General features: G+C 34.8%; 1 protein-coding gene across 6 annotated transcripts in view; it reads left to right on the top strand.

Moving 5' to 3' along the window:
* The window catches only part of NRG3 (neuregulin 3), a 1,213,654-nt gene that overhangs the window by 283,161 nt on the left and 910,621 nt on the right, over positions 1–19,872 (top strand). For 4 of the 6 annotated variants that reach the window (XM_011995221.1, XM_011995220.1, XM_011995219.1 and 1 more), the window contains exon 2: positions 13,882–13,981. The exons of the other annotated variants lie outside the window; for them this stretch is intronic. In XM_011995221.1, coding sequence (XP_011850611.1) covers positions 13,882–13,981 — 100 coding nt within the window. The remainder of the gene's footprint in view (positions 1–13,881; positions 13,982–19,872) is intronic. 6 annotated transcript variants of the gene reach the window in all.

The following is a 19,872-nucleotide window of genomic DNA, read 5'->3' as shown; positions in this document are numbered from 1 at the left end:
CTTTTCTTTCCTTCTTTTTCTTTCTTTTATTACTTAACAAATAATAATTGCACATATTAATGGGGTACAATGTGATACTTTGATACAAACACACACACATTGTAGAAAGATTAAACCAAGTTAGTTAACATTCATCACCTTATCTACTTATAATTATTCTGGGGACAGGAACTTTTAAAATCTACTCTTTTAGCAATTTTAGCCATATAATACATTTTTATTAACTATGGTCACCATGCTATGTTAAAATTTATTCCTATTGTTCAGCTGAAACTTTTTGCTTTCCGGTCAACATTACACCTTTCTCCATTCTCCCTGTCAACCTCTGATAAACATCCCTCTACTCTCTGCTTCTATGAGTTTGACTTTTTTAGATTCTACATATAAGTGAAATCATACAGTATTTGTCTCTGTACTTGGCTTATTTTACTTAACATAATGCCTTTCAGTTTTGTCCACGTTGTCACAAATGACAGAATTTCTTTTTTGTGTGAGGCTGTATAGTATTCCATTGTGTGTGTGTGTGTGTGTGTGTGTGTGTGTGTGTGTTTTCTTTGGCCTTTGATCCTTTGATGGTCAATTACATTGCTTCTGTACCTTGGCTAATGTGTATGATGCTGAAATGAATTATGAGTGCAGGTATTTCTTTGACTTACTGATTTTAATTCCTTTGGACATCTACTCAGTAGATGGATTGCTGGATCATGTGATAATTCTGTTTAATTTCGGCGGCGGGGGGACCACTACACTGTTTTTCACAGAGGCTACACTAATTTACATTTCTATCAACAGTGTACAAGGATTCCCTTTTCTCTGCCTCCTTGCCATCACTTGTTATCTTTCGTCCTTTCGATATTAGCTATCCTACAGGTATGAGGTAATACCTCATGATGGTTTTAATTTGTATTTCCCTGACGATTAGAGATGATGAATTTTTTTTATATATATATATCTGTTGGTCATTTGCATGTCTTCTTTTGATAAATATCCAGGATCTTTATTCACTTTTTGATTTGGTTATTTCTTTTTTTGAGTTGTTTGAGTTCCTTATATATGATGGGTATTAGCCCCTTATCAGATGTACGGTTTGCATATATTTTCTCCCAATCAGTAAGGTGTCTCTTCACTCACTTTGTTGTTAATTGTTTTCTTTGCTATGCAAAAACTTTTTAGTTTGGTGCAATCCCATTTGTCTGTTTTTACTTTTGTTGCTTATGCTTTTGGGGTCCTATCCAAGAAATCATTGTTCACACCAATGTTGTGAAGCTTTTTCTCTACATTTTCTTCTAGTCATTTTAAATTTCCGGCCTCCTATTTAAGTCTTTAATTCACTTTGAGTTGATTTTTGTGTATGGTGTAAGACAGGTCCAATTTCATTCCTCTGCATATGGATATCCAGTTTTTTCAGCACCATTTATTGAAGACACTGTGCTTTCCCCATTGTGTATTCTTCGCACCTTTGTCAAAAGTCAATTGACTATAAATGTGTGGGTTTATTTCTGGGCTCTCTGTTCTGTTCCATTGGTCTGCATGTCTCTTTTTATGCCATTACCATGATGTATGCGCTATTATAGTTTTGTAATATATTTTGAAATCAGGTAGTGTAATGCTGTTTTGCTTTTTTTGCTTAAGATTGCTTTGGCTATTTGGGGTCTTTTGTTGTTTCATACAAATTTTAGAATTATTTTGTCTATTTCTGTGAAAAATGCCATTGGAATTTTGATAGAGATTACATTGAATCTGTAGATTGCTTTGGATAGTTTGGACATGTAAATGATATTAATTCTTCTAATCCATAAGCACAGGATTTCTTTCTGTTTGTACATGTTGCTTTTAATTTATTTTATCAATTTTTTTGGCTTTCACTTCCTCAATTAAATTTATTCATAAGTTTTCTTTTTGAAATACTATTGTAAATTGGATTACTTTCTTAACTTCTTTGTTGTATAGTTTATTGTTAGTGTTATAGAAAATGTACTGACTTTTGTATGTTGATTTTGTAACCTACAACTTTATTGAATTCTTTTATCCATTCTAATAACTTTAGGTGAACACTTTAGGGTTTCTTCTATACGAGATCATCAGCAAGCAGAGACAATTTCACTTCTCTTTTTTATTTCAATGCTTTTTATTGTCTATAAATTTATTGACTCCTCTTTAATCTTTCACCTACTTTGTAAGACAAATTTACTGAAATAGGTTAGACACCATGGCGGACTCTGATGCAAAACGTTTTTATAAAAACACACAGGTATAAATGTTTTCTGATTAATGGCCATTAGCTAGTTTCCCAATCAGAGCACGTTTTCACCTGTGCTCTTTAAATTACTTTCAATGTAGAGTTAGACAATGGAAACTTAAGTGTCAGAAAAGGTCAAATTGCATTAAGGACAGTCCTTATGATAGTGTTGATTTAATCAGGATGCCTACCTCTGTTCATTTACCTTTTAAAAATAAGTATAATATATTGCAGATCACTAAGACTGTTGTTAGAGAAGGTGGTTATTGTATTAATGGGATACCAGTCACCTCCTCTCTACTGTGGCATTGATTACTGTAATTATGAAAGAGACATAAGGAAATGCCATAAGCATGATCCACTGGGCCCCAGGCTTCATCAGTTCTCATATGGCTGTGTAAAAATGCCAATTACAAACATATCGTAATAAAAAGAGTATGGCTTAATGCCAACATGTACCTGCTAATTTGATATTTATGATGGTAGAGTGAAGCATATATAATCAAAGGCAAAGAGACTTCAATAGAGCAACATTCTGTATTTTGCTGACTGATGAAGGCTGTAAGTTTATTTCAAGATTACCCAGCCATTGATTTAATTAAAATAATATTGACTGGTGACCGACCCTGTTGTTTCATTTAATAGATGTGTAAGCATATTCATTTAATTTTCAATATTTATATTTCATGTGATTATAAAAATGATAAAATCTCAATACATAACAGTTAGGTAGTATAGACATGTACAGAAAACAAAGGTAGCAGAATCCTCTAAACTTTGGCTGCTTCCTGGTTTACATTTATAGGCACCTTTCTCACTAGAAAACATATCGATTATTTTCTGAATTGTAATTGTTCAATTTAAAAATAATTTTAAATAAGGAAATGTTGGGGAACTGATAGAGCTCTGTGTTTAAGCAGAGACGTTCCTCTCTTATGATTTTTGGCCATTTTTATGTGAAGCTGTAGAGAGAACAGTGACTAGGGTACTTGTGCTAAAATTGTCTTCCTTATTAAATTGGACATAAATCATTTTTTAGGGCAAAATTTCACTTTCTGATTTCTCAGAAAGCAAAAGCTGTATCAAAAAGTGTATCAGTCTACACTTAAACATAGATTGATTATAACATTTTCATTTATTTTTTTTTCACAAACACTTATTGTGCTCTGTCTTTGGAATGAGATATACCTGAATTTCAATCTCAGCTTTGCTTCTTAACAGCTGGGAGGTATGTCCATGTAACATGATCCCCCAAGCCTCAACTTCCTCATCCAAAAGCTATACATTAAAATTTGTCTTCTTGGGTATTATGAGCCTTTTGTGAGATCATCTTTATGAAGTTCCTGGCAATAACAGGTACTCTGAAACTGTTAGCCAGCATAATGTCAATATCACCTCCTATTAATCGTGCCATTGTATTTTGTGAAGTGTCTTATTAACATTAAATATACATAGGTAAACATTTTCACAAGGATGTCTGTAAAAAAAATAAATTTCTAGTGAATTTCCAGAATTGGAAAATTGTGGAATTTATCCTTCATCAGACTTTAGCTCCAATGGTGTCTACCTGCCAGAGTGCTTTGAAGGCAGATCCATGGAGTTTAAGATAAGGTTAGTCTGTCTGACAGTGCCTGTTACTTTTAGAGGTTTACATTTTAGTAGCTATTAATAATATAGGTATGATTATCAGCATGAAGCCCCCATACAAATAAGTTTGTGTTGAAAGTGTCAATTGTCATTAATATCCCATAAGAAGAAACTATTTAAAACTTCATAAGAGTTCATACATGGGGTTGCCATGGCAACAATGGAGCTTATACTTTTTAATTTATTGCTTAATTTTCTCTAAACAACATTGCCATTGCATCAGCAGGAATCCCAGTCTGTAGTAATGATGGGGATTAAATGGTCATTATGAAGTTGTTCAACATTCTTCTGATTTGCTTCAGGGAACATTGACTTTGGGTATCTTTGAATGTACTATTAAGCATTATTAAATCCATTTAAAATAGACTGAGTTTACAGGGAAATGAAGTATATTTCCTTATTGCAATTTATCATCCAATAATAATGGTAAATATTGCAAGTCAAAATTTAAGGCCAAATGTAACTCAACAGTGAGCTGACTAATGGCTGTCTTGTGCTTAAAGAAAGTACATTGCTTTTGCATTTAACCAAATGGTCACTGAAAAGTATAAAAAGCTATTTAATAGCTACAAGTCATATTCCAGAAGGATTCAATCTGTAATATAAAATGAACCAAAGGAACAGGTTGCTCAGTCTTGTTAAAGAAGATAATCATTACTTCAGATTTTATTTTTCTTATAAATATCTCCTATGTCAAGGTCAAACTGATAGCAGGTTAGAGGTTTGTGTCTATGGAAATCTAGTTTGCAAAATACAGCTATTCATAAATTAATCCTGAAATCATTTAAAATATTATGGCATCAATTCAACATACCTATGGAGTGTCGATTCAGGGAGGTCAGGAAAGTCTGTAAGGGAGAAATGGAATATTAACTGGGAAGCATGGGGAGAATCCCAACAGAAGGGAGGCAGGGAATAGGCAGACGAATGACAGACATGAATACCATTGGCAGAATGTGTGTGGTGTTATTGGAGAGTAAGTTACACGTAAGGGAGAAGGAGGCATAGAGATTTGCTTGCCAGGTGGGAAATTTGATCAAGAGTCTATCTTTTAGGAAACAGACGAGATGGAACATAGATCTTCCAGCTTGTAATATGTTTCAGGTGTTTTAAGAATACAACCCAAACATTATCAAGTGATGTTTTAGGCAAAGGAGAAAGTAATGTGCATGATCCTGAATGTTCCTGTGAGGATCAAGGAATGTGATTAGCATCAGGAGCCCTGTGAAATTGTCTAGGTCACTCACCTACCTTTGTGCTCCTTTAGGATTAGTAAAAACAACAACAACAACAACAACAACAACAAACACTCCTATCAAGGCAGTTTAGAAAACATGATCTCCATTTACTAGAAAGGGGACATTTTGTTTTTCTAGAGTGGTAACTGAACTTTGATAAGGAAAATATGCAGAAATGAATGAAAAATGGGGCCAAGTTGTTGATTACATTGAATAAAATGTTAGTCAACATCAAAGTCCTTTTATGAAGGAAACTGGATTAACATGCCATTTATTCATTGTTACAAATAATTTTCAGTTAAACAAGTGAATATTTTCTCCGAAATGGCTCTCAATTTGTCATCTAAATGTTTGAATATTTTGGCTTTTTTAGTCTTCTGTGAGCATGTCTATGTTGGTCTGTGTGTCTCACGGTGTATGTGCCCCCGTGAGCATGTCTGTGTGTATATCTATGTGTGTGTCTCCCTGTGTGTTGTATTTGAAAGTCTAAAATATGAGGCCCTTTAAGAGAAGTGTTTATGATGTTAAAATCTCAAGTCTTTTCATGAAAGTGTGTCTGCGCAGGTAAATCGGATGTATATTTCTCTCTGAATGATCTGACGGTTGGGTTTAATAAGGCTATAGCTGATGCCAGTTGTGTTGGGGAGTTTGCAAATTTATTGTCAAATAAACTCTCCTCTTACACTGTTTTGAGATTATTCCTTTGGGCTTGTATACTTTTTCTTCACATGTAAATAAATGCCACAAATGCTTCCTCCTGAAATCGTGAGAGAAGTGGCGTATTATTTTTATGGGAATTGTACCGTTCTTAACCACTCTCCTTGATTAAAATAAGAGGTTTTTTTTCTTCTTAAACCTGATCATTTTCACACTGGAAATGAAATCTCTCATGGGGATTAGTTTACTCACTCAAGCTTTCCATTCAGATGAAGGTGTGAAAAATACATGACAAGAATTTTATTTAAATGCTCAAACAGCTGCATGAGGAGCGTGAAACAAGAAGAAAATGATAGTCGTTACCTGTAGATAGGTTTCAATTTTTTTGTAGGCTTCAAATTCCTTTTAAGACAAACAAAAAATTAAAATGGGAAGACCAACTATGAAAATAATGATTTGGTTTAATCTAAACTTCCATGAAGGCTGCAAGTTACAGATTAGGTGCATCACCTGAAAGTAACATTGCTGATTGCATAGCTTTGGAAGCTAGGTTCAATGATGTATATGCAAGTGACTAAGTTGCATATGCAATGGTTCTTTATTGCACTCAGGCATTTAAAGCCTGGCATTTAAAGCCATTCATCATCCAACCTCCTGACCACTCCAACACTATCTTCCTTCACTCTGTCAGCACTCCAAATATCTCCAACTGCTTGCAGTTTCCTGAATATATTACTGGTTTTCAAGTCTCTAAAAATGTTGCTCTCCCTGTCTGTCATGTTCCTTTTGTGTTGGTCCGTCTACTGGACTCATCTTTTAGGATTTCATTGCGGTATCAGTTTCTTTCTCCACCATATTCCTTTGGGTTACCTGGGTGGCTAATGCCCTCTGTTCTCTCATAGTACCCTGGGTTCACTCCAGTCACAGTTCTTTGTACAGGATGTTTTAAGCGTGTTTGTTTTTCTACTTATTTTATTAAGTAGAGAGAATCTAAGAAATAGAAACCATGCCTTCTTTAGTTTTTTAGTCCTGTAGCATCAGACATTATCCCTGGCTCATAGTAGGTGCTCAATTAATTTTGTTGAGCTAGAGTTTGTGAGATGCAGCAGAATCAAGGAAGGTAAATGTCCTGGCTTCTATACAGAGGAAGTTAAAAATACGAATAAAAATAAGTCACTCTTATAAAGGAACTTGAAAAGACACATAATTAACTTAAATATAAAGCTATGTGTGGATGCTGTCAGATGTTTACCTGGAGAGAGTCCTGGCATGAATGGAGGGAAAAATTCAAATTTCTTTTCACTGAGAGGTGGTGAAAAGCCCTTATGAATACAGAAACATTTGAGCTGAACCTCAAGGAACCTATAAGAGTTGTTTATTGTTTGTTTGTTTTTTTAGTGGATATTTATTGAGCTCACATAGCCTGTAAGAATTTAAGCTCTATATTACCATTATGGTTGGCAAGTGTGAATTTAATTAGCCTTTTTCAAAAAAATAATAAAAAGCAATCCATTTTACCTACCTAAACACAATAGAATTATCTAAATATCTTCTTTTTTTTTTTTTGAAACGGAGTCTTGCTTTGTTGCCCAGCCTGGAGTACAGTGGCAGGATCTCAGCTCACTGCAAGCTCTGCCTCCCAAGTTTATGCCATTCTCCTGCCTCAGCCTCCCGAGTAGCTGGGACTACAGGCACCTGCCACCACGCCCAGCTAATTTTTCGTATTTTTAGTAGAGACAGTGTTTCACTGTATTAGCCAGGATGGTATCGATCTCCTGACCTGGTGATCCGCCCGCCTTGGCCTCCCAAAGTGCTGGGATTACAGGTTTGAGCTAGTGCGCCTGGCCAGAATCATCTAAATATCTTATGTTCACTGGTTTTCTGATAGAAGATAATGTACTTACTCTGAAGTCTGGTCCCCTAGCAACACTCTTACTCACCAGTCTACTAATGGCTTGACAGAAGAGGTAAACTCACTTTTGGAGCAAAAGTTTTTTAAGCAGGAAATCATGCAAAAGTATAAACAGCAAACGGATTTTAAATTCTGAAGGTTCCTGGGAAAAGTCATAGGATACTGAATGCTTTGTCATGACTGTACAGATGAAAACACCGCTAAACAGAGTGAATCATAATAACGGGTCTTGCAAGGAATTTTTTTTTTTTTTGAGACAAAGTCTTGCTCTGTCGCCCAGGCTGGAGTGCAGTGGTGCGATGGAATTTTTAAGGCACAGTTCTCTGTTTGCCTTTAACCCAAGCAAGAAGAAGAAATAGGACTGTAAGTGAGACAAGAACCATATCGATTTGAATAACTCAGAGAATAGCAAAGTATTTGACTTTGAATGCAGGGTTTCTCTAAAACATAGAATACTGAAGAGAATATGTTAAGGATAAAGACCAACATTCAGTTAGTTCTTGCTCAGTAACTGTGATAATATGGAAACAAGTTCAGCATGTGATCTAAGTACTGGCACATGAATGAACAGCGGGACTCATAAGCAGCCAATGAGAAAATGGAACTCACTATTAATCTGGGAAATATAAACTAGACTAAAATTATATTTGAAAAATTTTAAAAGTATGTACAATACCTGGAGCCCTGGGGGTATGGAAAATATGTACTATAATACACTGTTAGTGAGGTTAGTCATTGGTGAAGTCTTTCTGTCTTGAGACAAAGTGAATTGGCATGTTATTTCCTGAGAGAGGAAGACTGGAAAAGAACAAGGTATAGAGAAGTATTAAGAAATTAAGAATTCTATTTGGGAAATGTTTAAAGATTATTATCAGGAATTCAGGTGGGGATGTCAAATAGGCCATTGAGCCTGGAGCCCCAGCCCCAGGAAGTGGTTAGTGCTGGAAGAATTGGAGTCACGGGCATAGACAAAGTACATGAAATTATGGGACTTTAGTTATCAGTCACTCATTTCATAACTAGAGGCTAATGGTCTGCTATTGCAGGGCGCACTGTTCTCAGAATTTGTGTGGATATGATAACACAAGTCATGAGTTCCAACTTTAAGGAGCATGAAATCTTATTTTAAATACAGAAGCACTTACTACATGGCGAGTGGTCCATTAAATATAAAAGCAATCACTTCCCCTTATTTTTGTACCTTTAGTAGGCCTGCACTTTGCATACATTGGCTATAATCTTCACGTAGACATGCCGAGGTAGATATTTTTGCCCCAGTTTTACTGATAAGAAATCTCAGGCTCTGAAAGGATAAGTGAATTTTACATTAATACATTCACTGGATAGTAAATGGAGTTGCTGGATTTCCAGTCCTGATCTGTCTCATTGAAAGCCTGTTCTCTTTTCAACTACCCTTCAGTAACAGGTGCTGTTGTCACTAAATCCTTAGCTTCCTGACCCATACTATCTGAATAATGATCCCTACATACCTCTAGGAAAGAAAGGTATCAACTGCAATTACTCTTATTTGGCAGATGGAGATCCTGGATTACTCTAGGTTTAAACGAAGTAATTAAGCTTGGTCAGGGTGTCTGCCATGGGAAGGCAGATTCACTCCATTGCTTCTTAGATTCATGTACTGCAATATATTGATTATTACATGAATATATTCAGTGGCTTGATATAACAAAGCGGCCCATCGCTCTTGATCGTTCCCAGTATCACTGTGCCCAAACTCTCAAATGACTTGCAGGAAGCTTATATATTAAGGGAAACTTCCAGAATGCAATGGAAAATGAAACTTTGTTTCACTAGAATAGATTATGTTCTTCAAGAACAGAATCTCTCTTCAAGAGAGAATAGGACAATAGATTTGGTTTTCATGGATCAATTCTCATTCTTCAAAACTTCTGCAATTATCTGTCGAATTTAAATTTAGCTCAAGTGAACACTAGTTTCCAGGATGGGTTCAGGAACTCAAACTTGATAGCTAAAGGAGAGGTGAATGGTTAAAATACCTCCATTCTTGTGAGCTTAAAGTCATACGTAAAAGTGTCAAATCACTCCACAAAATCATGAGCTTTCTTTTTTATTTTATTTTTTACATTTAATTGCTGGGCAGTTGAACATTACAGGGCAGGCTACTGCCTCAGTAGTAGGTGCCTTGCTCTGTTGAAGGAGGTGCCATCATTTTGTCAGTTGTTCTGTGTGTCAAATATATTCTTCTGTTTGCAAAAGTCGGTCACTGACTTTTAACATGGTCATCATTCCGTTCTACTCCCCACTCCTTTTGGGGCAGAGTAAATCTTTCTAAAGACAAGGGCAAGAGAAGTCACTTAAGTTATTGGCCGCCCCTTTTCACTGAACCCAAGGAGAATGCACTGAAGTGTCAAGTGACACTTTCCCCTCAAGAAGCTTCCACCGCTTCTCAGCCTATCATTATCGTTACTGGCAGAGAAACCAGTAAGTCAACCCAAGACAGCAACATAGATAGGTAACTATGGGATTTGTTGCTTTCTAGAGAATTGCAACTCAGAGCTCTCTCTAGCACATGGAATCAATTTAACCCTTTTATACATCAGCCAGAGTCCTCCCTTCATGACTCAGTTCTTTGAGTTAATAAAGCTCTCCAAATCTCTGTCTCGTCCTTTAGCTAAAACAGTGTTAACTAAGCCGTGAGAATCTCCACCTCTAATTAACAGCTACTTTATTAAAATGTTATTGCCCTGTTGGGAACCAGTTGGCAGGGTGACAGAGAATGGAGTTTGTGCTATGGGCTATTGATTTTCGGTTAAATTCTTACTGTGCTCTTGGCTTTCTCCCGCTTGTGGCTTAAAGTACCGAAACCATCCAGGCCAGCAAAAGAGGCCACTTTGCTCTCCCTGGTTTTTATTGGCCTCTTTTCAGAAGGTCTAATTAACCTATGGAGTTTCTTCCAAATTTACTGACAGCTCTTTCATATTAATCTCTCTTCTAATATAGGAAATTTCTTTTTTGACCTTCCACTCAAAAAGATTATTTCAAAAAGTGCCCACAACTGAAGGAGTGACTTAATCAGGTTCTCAAGGAAAATATCTCTCTTTACTTTGCATCTTAAGCTCTGCCATTGTTATTTTATGTTTTATGCATATATGAACTTTTCATTCCTGTCTTTAAAATATTTATCAGTCATATAAAATTTGGATAATGTTGACAAGCACAAAGAAGGAGATAAAAATCAGCAACCAGACACCAACTACAATATTGTAAACATTTAGGCAATGTAGTTCTTGAGGACTTAGATTTTCAATTAGACGTCACTGCCATTCAATAAATCAGTAGGTGAATGAGACACATTAATTCAGGGAGCCATAAATGATGGGAAATCTCTGGTATATCAGTGTAGGATAGGTGAATGCTGGCAAGAGAGTTCTGGTTTAGAAGTGGTTAGAAAAGATCTCTGTGAACTTGGAGGAGGAGCAATCTAGGCAATGCCTCCAGGTAGGAACGTGCTTGTCCTGATTGAGACTAGGACCTTTAGAGTCATGGACAAGGTAGGCTGTGGTTGATCTTAGATCAGTAATGCAGGAGAAGACAGTTCATGTAGGCTTTTGGTACTATGGTGAGGAATTCAGATTTTCAGTGTCGTGAGATGCCATCACTGAGCTTCAAGCAAGGGACCCTATATGATAGGGTCTGTCTACAGGTTTTTGTTTCTCTCTTAATTTTTTTTGTTTGTTTGTTTTGAGATGGAGTCTTGCTCTGTTGCCCAGGTTGGAGTGGAGTGGGGCAATCTAGGCTCACTGCAACCTCTGACTCCTAGGTTCAAGCGATTCTCCTGCATCAGCCTCCCGAGTAGCTGGGACTACAGGTGTGCACCACTGTGTCTGGCTAATTTTTGTATTTTTATTAGAGACAGTGTTTCACCATGTTGGCCAGGCTGGTCTTGAACTCCTAACCTCAGGTGATCCACCCATCTAGGCCTCCCAGTGTGCTGGGATTACAGGTATGAGCCACTGCGCCTGGCAAAAAATCGTAATTGGTACATAATATTTGTACATAATTATACAGTAGATGTCATATTTTGTTACATGAATAGAATGTGTAATGATCAACTCAGGATATTTAGGATATTCATCACCTGGAGTATTTATCATTTCTATGTGTTGGAAGATTTCAAGTCCTTTCTTCTCGCTATTTAGAAATGTACAGTATATTGTTGCTAACTCTGGTCACCCTACTCTGCTATGGAACGTTAGAACTCCTTCCTTCTATCTAACTCTGCGTTTGTACCCATTAACCAACCCCTCTTTATCACTCTCACCCGAACCACTGCCCTTTACACACACACACCCTTCCCAGCCTCTGGTATGTATCATTTTACTGTCTATCTCCATGAATAACTCTGGCTGCTGTATGGAGAATGGATTTTAGAGAGCAAGAGTGTAAGTAGCAGGGGGCAGATTTAGAGTCAGAGATGGAAGTACTTGGCTGAGGGTTGGTGGTGAGAGGCAGGAAAAGAAAACAGTCAAGAAAAATGATATTTTTGCTTATTCATATTAGGAAAACTGGGTGTGGAGTCAGTTTGGGGAAGGAAAACAGATAAGAGTTCTGTTTTTGGACATGTGAAGTTTCAACTTGGTTATGGTAGTCTGGAATTCAAGGGAGAAGTTGGGATTCAAGATATAAATCAACTAGTAAAGGAGAAATTATAGGAGTTGTTATAGTATTTAGCCTTCTAATCTTTTTCATGGTTTGATTTAATATTTTTAGAAAAAACTGGCACTCAAATATCTGTTTATGCCCTATATAACTTATTTATTAAAACATAGTATGTGCATTTGTATATCTGTATATACACATAAAACAAATATTTTCATATATATTTTTATATAAATACTATATTGCATTCCATTGTATGGATGCTACCATTTGCTAATCAGTTCTCTACAATTTGACATTTATGTTGTTATATTTTATTAATTTATAAATGTGATAGATTTTCAATAAATCCTGACAAATATTCACATTTTTTTTCTAGAACAAATTTCAACGAGAAGTAGTGCTGGGAGAAATTTTAAGAATTTTGATATAAAAATACAGTTTGCATTCCATATCTGACACCTAATGATGGATACTCAGTAATTATTTATTTGCAGACTGATTACAGTCTCATTAGGATTACATAAGGGTAACATTTTCTCTTGGCTTTGGCAAAACCGAATAGTGCAATTTATAATAATGTAAATTTCATAGGCAAAATAGCTTACTTATTTTACATATGTAAAATTAGGGAAATGTTAATATTTTTCATACTTTTCATTAGGCATTTGTTCTTTTGTAAACATTCCCTTATAGTTGTTGCCTACTTTTTAATAGGGGATCATTTTTGTTTTTCTCATTGTAAAAACTCTAAATAAATACAGAATATTTAAATTTTTATCATAAATATATTACATAGTTGTTTTCTTTCATATTTGTTATTTACTTCATAATTGAATTTGTGAGTTTCTTCTTTTTTTGAGAGGGGGCATGACAGAGGAATGTACAGGAGAGTTTAGTGTTTTGTGTTGCTAGAGTAGACTGTTTTAAAATATTCTAAAGGAAAATAGCCTTGGAAATCTACGAATTATTTTTTGCGAATTGAAAAAATTCTCAATATTCCAACAGACTTAAATAAATAGCAGAGTAAAGCTAAGTGTATCTAGTCAACATTTTAAAACCGTCTTCCCATTTGTTTTCTTGCTATTCGTCTTTTATCTGTCCCATCTGTTCTTTGTTCTCTTTTCCTTTTTTCTACTTTTTTTTAGATTAATTGAATTTTTTAATGATTCCATATTATGTTCTTTGTTAACGTATTAGCTATAAATATCTGCTTTGTATTTTAGTGGCTGTTTTAGGATTTTTCATATTTCTCTTTACTACTACAATCTATAGTTGTGATATTATAATACTTTGTGTGCAGGAAAATAACCTTACAATATATTTTTCATTTTTCCTCTCTTGGTCTTTGTGTTATTGTTGACATATATTTCACTTTTTCCCATATTATAAATACTATATCACATTGCTATTATTTTTGTTTAAACAATAATTGTTTAAGGATATTTAAATAATTATGTCTATATATACACACATATATATAGAAAAAAATATATATATTTACTAATTTAGTTACCATTTCTGGTGCTCTTCATTCTTTTGTTTAGATCAATGTAATCATCTGGTATTATTTTCCTTCTGCCTGGACGACTTGCTTTAACATTTCAAGTTGTGTGGGTCTGCTGCTGATGAATTTATACAAATTTTGTAAGTCTAAAATAGTCTTTATTTATCTTCATTATTGAAAGATAGTTTTTCTCAGTAGTTTTTTTTTTTACTCCCTCCTCGGTATTTTAAAGATGTGCTTGACTGTCTTCTTGCTTGCATTATTCTGATAAGAAATCGGCCGTCTTTCTTATCTTTGTTCCTGTGTATGTAACACGTCTTTTCTCGGCCTATTTATAAGATTTTCTCTTTATCACAGATTTTTAAAAATTTTATTATGATGTACATTTATATAGTTTTATTCTTTTTAAATTAGTTTTTCAAATGTGGCTTCTATTTCAGCTGATTGAATTTTTTCTTCCTCATTGTTCTTATTTTTCTGCTTTTTTCTGCATGCCTAGTAATTTTTTATTCAATGCCAGACACTGCAAATTTTACCCGTTGGGAGATTTTATTATTATTCATACAATTTTTAGCTTTATTCTGGCATGCAATTAATTTACTTGGTAAGTGTTTCATCCTGTTTTTATGATTTGTAGGCTGGAGTAAGGCAGTATTTAGTCTAGAGCTTATTATTTCCCTCTCCTTATATATGACTCTCTTAACAGTAAACAAAATGACTCTTAATTTAAGTCTGAATATGAGTGGCAGTGGCATCCAAAGGGGCAGGGTGATGGGAGTGTTCCACCCTGTAGAGAATTTTATAATAATTGCTCTGTTTACTGTAAATTTTTAATAAAATATGTATAAGCTTAAAATTAGCACATTATTATTACTTACTATACTTTATTTTTTATGTGGAGTTTAATTCAGAGAACTTCCAATTTCATAATTGTCTCCTAGCACACATGGGCTTAGCCACAGGTGTTTGTATTCAGAATAAGTTCTTTTGGGTTTATCTTTGTTTAAACTTGTGATAAGCATTTGTTGTACTTTTGTAAATATTTGCTTACATTTATCACCTTCTTTTTAATAAGTGATTGTTTTTGTTTTTCTCATTTAAAAAACTCCAGATAGATAAAGGTTATTACATGATGTGTTCATAAATATATTTCATACTTATTTTCTTTTGTATTTGTTATTTACCTATTAATTGTATTAATGGGATTCTTCATTTTTTTGAAAGGGGAAGTATGAGAGGAATGTACAGAAGAGTTTTATCTTTTATATTACTAAAGTAGCCCATCTTAAGATTTTCTAAAGAAAAATAACCTTTGGAAAACTAAGAATTATGTTTTGGAAATTGAAAGATTTCTCAATATTATTCCTCCTCCTTAGACACGATTCTCTTAATAATAAACAAAATGACTATTAATTTAACTCTGAATATGACTTAGTGGTAATGGCATCCAAAGGGCAGGGTAATGGGAGTGTATTATTGTTAGTTATTTAAAATTATTTTCTCTTTGTATAGCCTAAGAGTGCTGCATTTGTCTTCTTTCTATGGTAGTGCCTGTTTTCATTAGGATCATTCCCCTAAATGTTTGTCAATATTTGGCTGTCTGTTTATATTAAAAATGCTGTGCTTGAAACCTATTCCAAGGCTGTCTGTGGATGGGTGGCTGGGAATTGTCCATTTGCCTTCTCTCTTGAAAGATTCCGGTAGGAAACCTGCAACATCAGTATCTTCAGGTCATATTCTTTGGAGTGGTCAGAGTCCCCAGAGAAAGAAAACGTTCTTCCACCCTTCTACACATGTGAAATACGCTTGCCCATCAAAATATGGAGAGATAGATGAGGAAAGAATAATGAAAGTACTAATACATAATCTTAAGTTTTGAACTTTTTCTTTTCTCAGAATGTTATAACCTCATCCAATCAGACTATCTAGAATAGTGATCATAGTTGACATGTCCAGTCCTCAACTGTGAATGATATACCTTAAACCTAGGGATTTCTGTTTTACCCTTTCCAGGGAATTAACCTCCCATCTGTTTTCATAGTGATGCGAGGTAATTAATCCAGCAGTGTGGAGTGGCCTAATGTGAGAGAAAGGTCTGTTTGTTTCTTAACCAGATTCACAAAAGTTCTCCATTTTTAAAATTTTGCTTTCTACATTCCAATTTTAGAGGTATCAGCTCTGCCATTTTCTCAGATTTTGGAATTTTGAGAATCTAAATTGAGTTTCCATCAATTTTTCTGACTTCTAGATAAACTGTTTACCTTTCTCTGGCCTACTGAGTCAGTTACATTATTCCCTCTGCTTTCTAGCTTGCAAAAGGTGTTTTGTTGATTCTTATACCCCTTGTTCTTTTTAATTCATGCCTTTCTACAATTCCTTTACTAGAGACTTATTGCAGTTTCATGATGAAGCGGACCTCAGTACTGTATTCAGCTTACCATCTTAATACTCACATATCTACAAACAACTTTCCATAACAATTATGTGAAGAAAGCAATGAACATATGTGTAAAATTTTATTTCAGCTTAATATTGGTATCTTTATGCACACCTGTGCAGTTCTTTTATTCTTATAATTCTAAAATGTCGGCTAAATGTACTTAGGTTTCTGTAGTCATTTGTTTTGAATGTTAAGAATTTTCAATTTACAAAAATATTCTTTACTTTTTCAAGAGTGGCTATCTTTTAGGATATCTTAATAATTTTTTCCCACTTTTTAAAGATCTGATATTTTCTTAAGGAACAGTCATCTATATTTTAGGATTCTATACTCATCCTTCTTCATATATTATCATAGTTTTGTAACTTCATATCTTTTATCACTTTCCTTCTGAATTCTAAAAATGTTCTTATCTTAATTTTTAATATATTACTTACATCTCTGTAAATCAATTTTGCTTACTACTATTTCCAGTGTAAATTTTGAATCTGCAATTTGATTTGTAGTCTTCCGTAAAATATTTCTTTATTTCACCTATCTTTCTTATAATTTCACTCATTTTGTTTTGCATTTCTACTTGCTCTCTCTGTAATATTTTTCCTGTTTTCTTAATATTCATTTACTTTTATTCTCTATTAAAGTTTATGTGTAGTTTCTTCAACGTTTATTCTGATCTTTCAGTATATCATTTTTATTATTCTGTTTTTTCTGAGTTTATTGATTTTTCTTTATATTGTTTTCCAACATTTCTTTTTTTTTTTTAACTCATCTTTAAATGAGGTAGCATTTTGGTTGATATTTGTTCTACTGTTAGCCTACTTGTGGGGAAACAAATTAGCTTCTCAGATCAGTTTTCAAGATTTAAGTTTTTCATGTGTGTGTGTGTGTGTTTTTTGATAGACCACCGATCTACAGATATTAGATTTTTTTCTGTCTCCACTGTTTTGTTCTTTAATTCTCTGAACTGCTATAGTGCATTAACTAATGTTAGTTTCTAGTTCATTTTTCTATATCCAAATTCTATACTCAGCACATTACCAGAGATAACTTACAACAGAATAGACCATTCTAATGGAGTCCCATCTGTTCCTGACCTATGGGTTTCTGAAATATACCACCTTTCATCTTGTGCAGAAAAATGACATGGGTGAGAAAAGGTCTAACATAATGTTCAGCTCTCAGAGTACTGTCCAAAACGCAGGAAGAGCATGTGGCCAGGTCTTCAGATTAGTAGTTACTTGACTCCTGAGTCAGTAAACAGTAAGTAGGTAATATTAAAATCATAGCCCAACATTTTTCAGGCAGTACCTCTGTATCCCATTGAACTTAATATCCGTCTTGTCCAAACCTGTGTATTTATTTTCTTCACGAAAATCCATATGGTTCACCATTCAACACCTGATTCTGAGTCTCAGCTTTTTCATTTATTAGTCGTTTGACCTTGGGCAAAGTCTCACTAAAACTTAATTTTCTCATTTTTAAAATGGGGAATAATTGTGAGAATTGAATGAGATGATGTTTATAAAACTTGTAGTGTATATATAGGTGTATAATAAGCCTTCATTAAATGTTAATTGTCATAATTACAAATAGAGTCAGCTTTATCAAAATTACCATTAGATTGCCAGCCTTCAGTTTTGATAGTATTGTGAGTTTCCATATTTTTCTTACCCACAATTGATATTCCAATCAGAAGGTAGGAGAAGTCATATTATAAGTTAATATTATTTCAATCCAAAATCTCTTTAATTTTAACAATTCTATGTTAATTTGATTTATGGGTGTTGTCAGATTGTTTTATGCAGTCTGAGATCTTTTGTCTTTATGTGAAGGAACTGAAGACATTGATATTGATTATGATAATAGATACTCTGGCCTTATTAATGTCGCTATTTTCTATTTTGTTTCATTTTCTTTTCCTCCCGTTTTTGTTTAATTATCATTTAGTCTCCTGGTGCAGTTCAATCAATATATTTGGTATGAAGTATTTCAAAAATAGAAGTCCCATTTGTGCATAAATTAAAATAATGTGGAAAGTAGAGAGGCATCAAATCAATCATTCTTTCTCCCCTAGTTGCCTGGCCCAGTGATGTTCTAAAAGATGAAGTATATTCCTTCCTAGCAAGGTTTTTCCTCTTTTTACCCAACAGCCCTACCTTACTTCCCACCAACATGTCCTCCCGAGCCACAACTTCCAGGATTTAAAGCATTGCTTCTACTTTGCCAGTACCAAAGAAAATCTGTGCATAGAATTCTTGGCTTAGTTGCTCTCTGATAGTTGCTGTATAGAACGATATGGGTCATGAATGGGAGTATGATGGAAGGGGAAGCAGTTATCTTGCAGCCACTAAGAACCTGGGAGCAAGATGTTTCCTTCATCAGAACAGATTAAATTCAGCTGCGAGTATTACAATTCAAATTATAGTGACTTAAGCAAAATAGAACTACACATTTCTTCCACATAGGAGTAGTTCAGAGGTAGGAGATTAAGGATTCATGGTTCCAGGAACTAAAAAACTTGCTCTTGTTTCTCATGCCTGACTGCTTACATAACCAAAATTGCTTCATGATTCAAAATAACTGTTGACATTCTGACCATTGCATCCACATTTCATGCAGCAGGAAAGGTAAAGAGGGAAGAACAAGGATATCCCTTCCTTTAAAGAGAATCTTAAAAAGTATCATGACAGCACTGCTTCCTATAAGATCTTAGTAGCTACACCTGGTTGCAAGGGGTGATAAGGAATGACATTTTTAGCACTCAGCAATGTGCACAGCTGAAATGCCGGGATTCATTTACATCAGAATAAAGGTAAATGGAATTTGGGCTAATGATTGCTCTGAGACATATCTCTTCAGTGTTGGGGTTGATGAAAATGCCCCATATCACATCAGTAGCAGCCAGTGATGGAAATACCAAGCGTGCTCTGAACACCTGCATGGGGTTTCTGTTGGGGAAGTGAAACTCAAGCTTACTGTTTCCTGCTGCACTCCATTGGAATTAAAATTGACAAACAGATTTCTATGATTCCTGCACTTGTTGCTCTTTTTATCTTACTAGTGGACGGACAACTAATAAACAAAGAGAATTTAATATCAAGTGTACTCATGTGGCCAACCATGTTGTCCAAAATGCTAAGAATGTGAATGTTTTCTGAAGGTACATCACAGCTGTTTTCATTTTAAAATTTATACCCAAGAATATTTGGGTTTCTGCTTGTGTTTGATTTATTTTTAATGTGGACAATGAACCCCAAATGTGAAGAAGATGGTTTGGGGAAATGTTTATAACATATGTGCTTTGGGAAGTGGCTTCATAAACTGGAGAATAAAGCAAGAAATTCACGTTTAAATCTTGGCCCCAAGACTTCAGAGTCCCAAGTGGTGATCCTGGGGCTGCTGCTAAAATTCGCTGAGATTCAGCTTGGTTACCTACAAAAACAGAGATCACTTTCAATCTCATCAGCCACAGAACCTGTCACACTGTGTGCATCTCTGTCTCCATGCCTGGGGTCATGCCCTTACGCATGTACATTTAATCGTCTCCTCATTCTAATTTCCTGTAAGATTGAAACACAGACGTTCTGCCTG

This window comes from Mandrillus leucophaeus, unplaced genomic scaffold, assembly GCF_000951045.1.
Source record: "Mandrillus leucophaeus isolate KB7577 unplaced genomic scaffold, Mleu.le_1.0 Scaffold478, whole genome shotgun sequence".
Taxonomy (NCBI): domain Eukaryota; kingdom Metazoa; phylum Chordata; class Mammalia; order Primates; family Cercopithecidae; genus Mandrillus; species Mandrillus leucophaeus.
The sequence above is the reverse complement of the archived record's forward strand: the minus strand, read 5'-3'. Positions and strand labels throughout refer to the sequence as shown.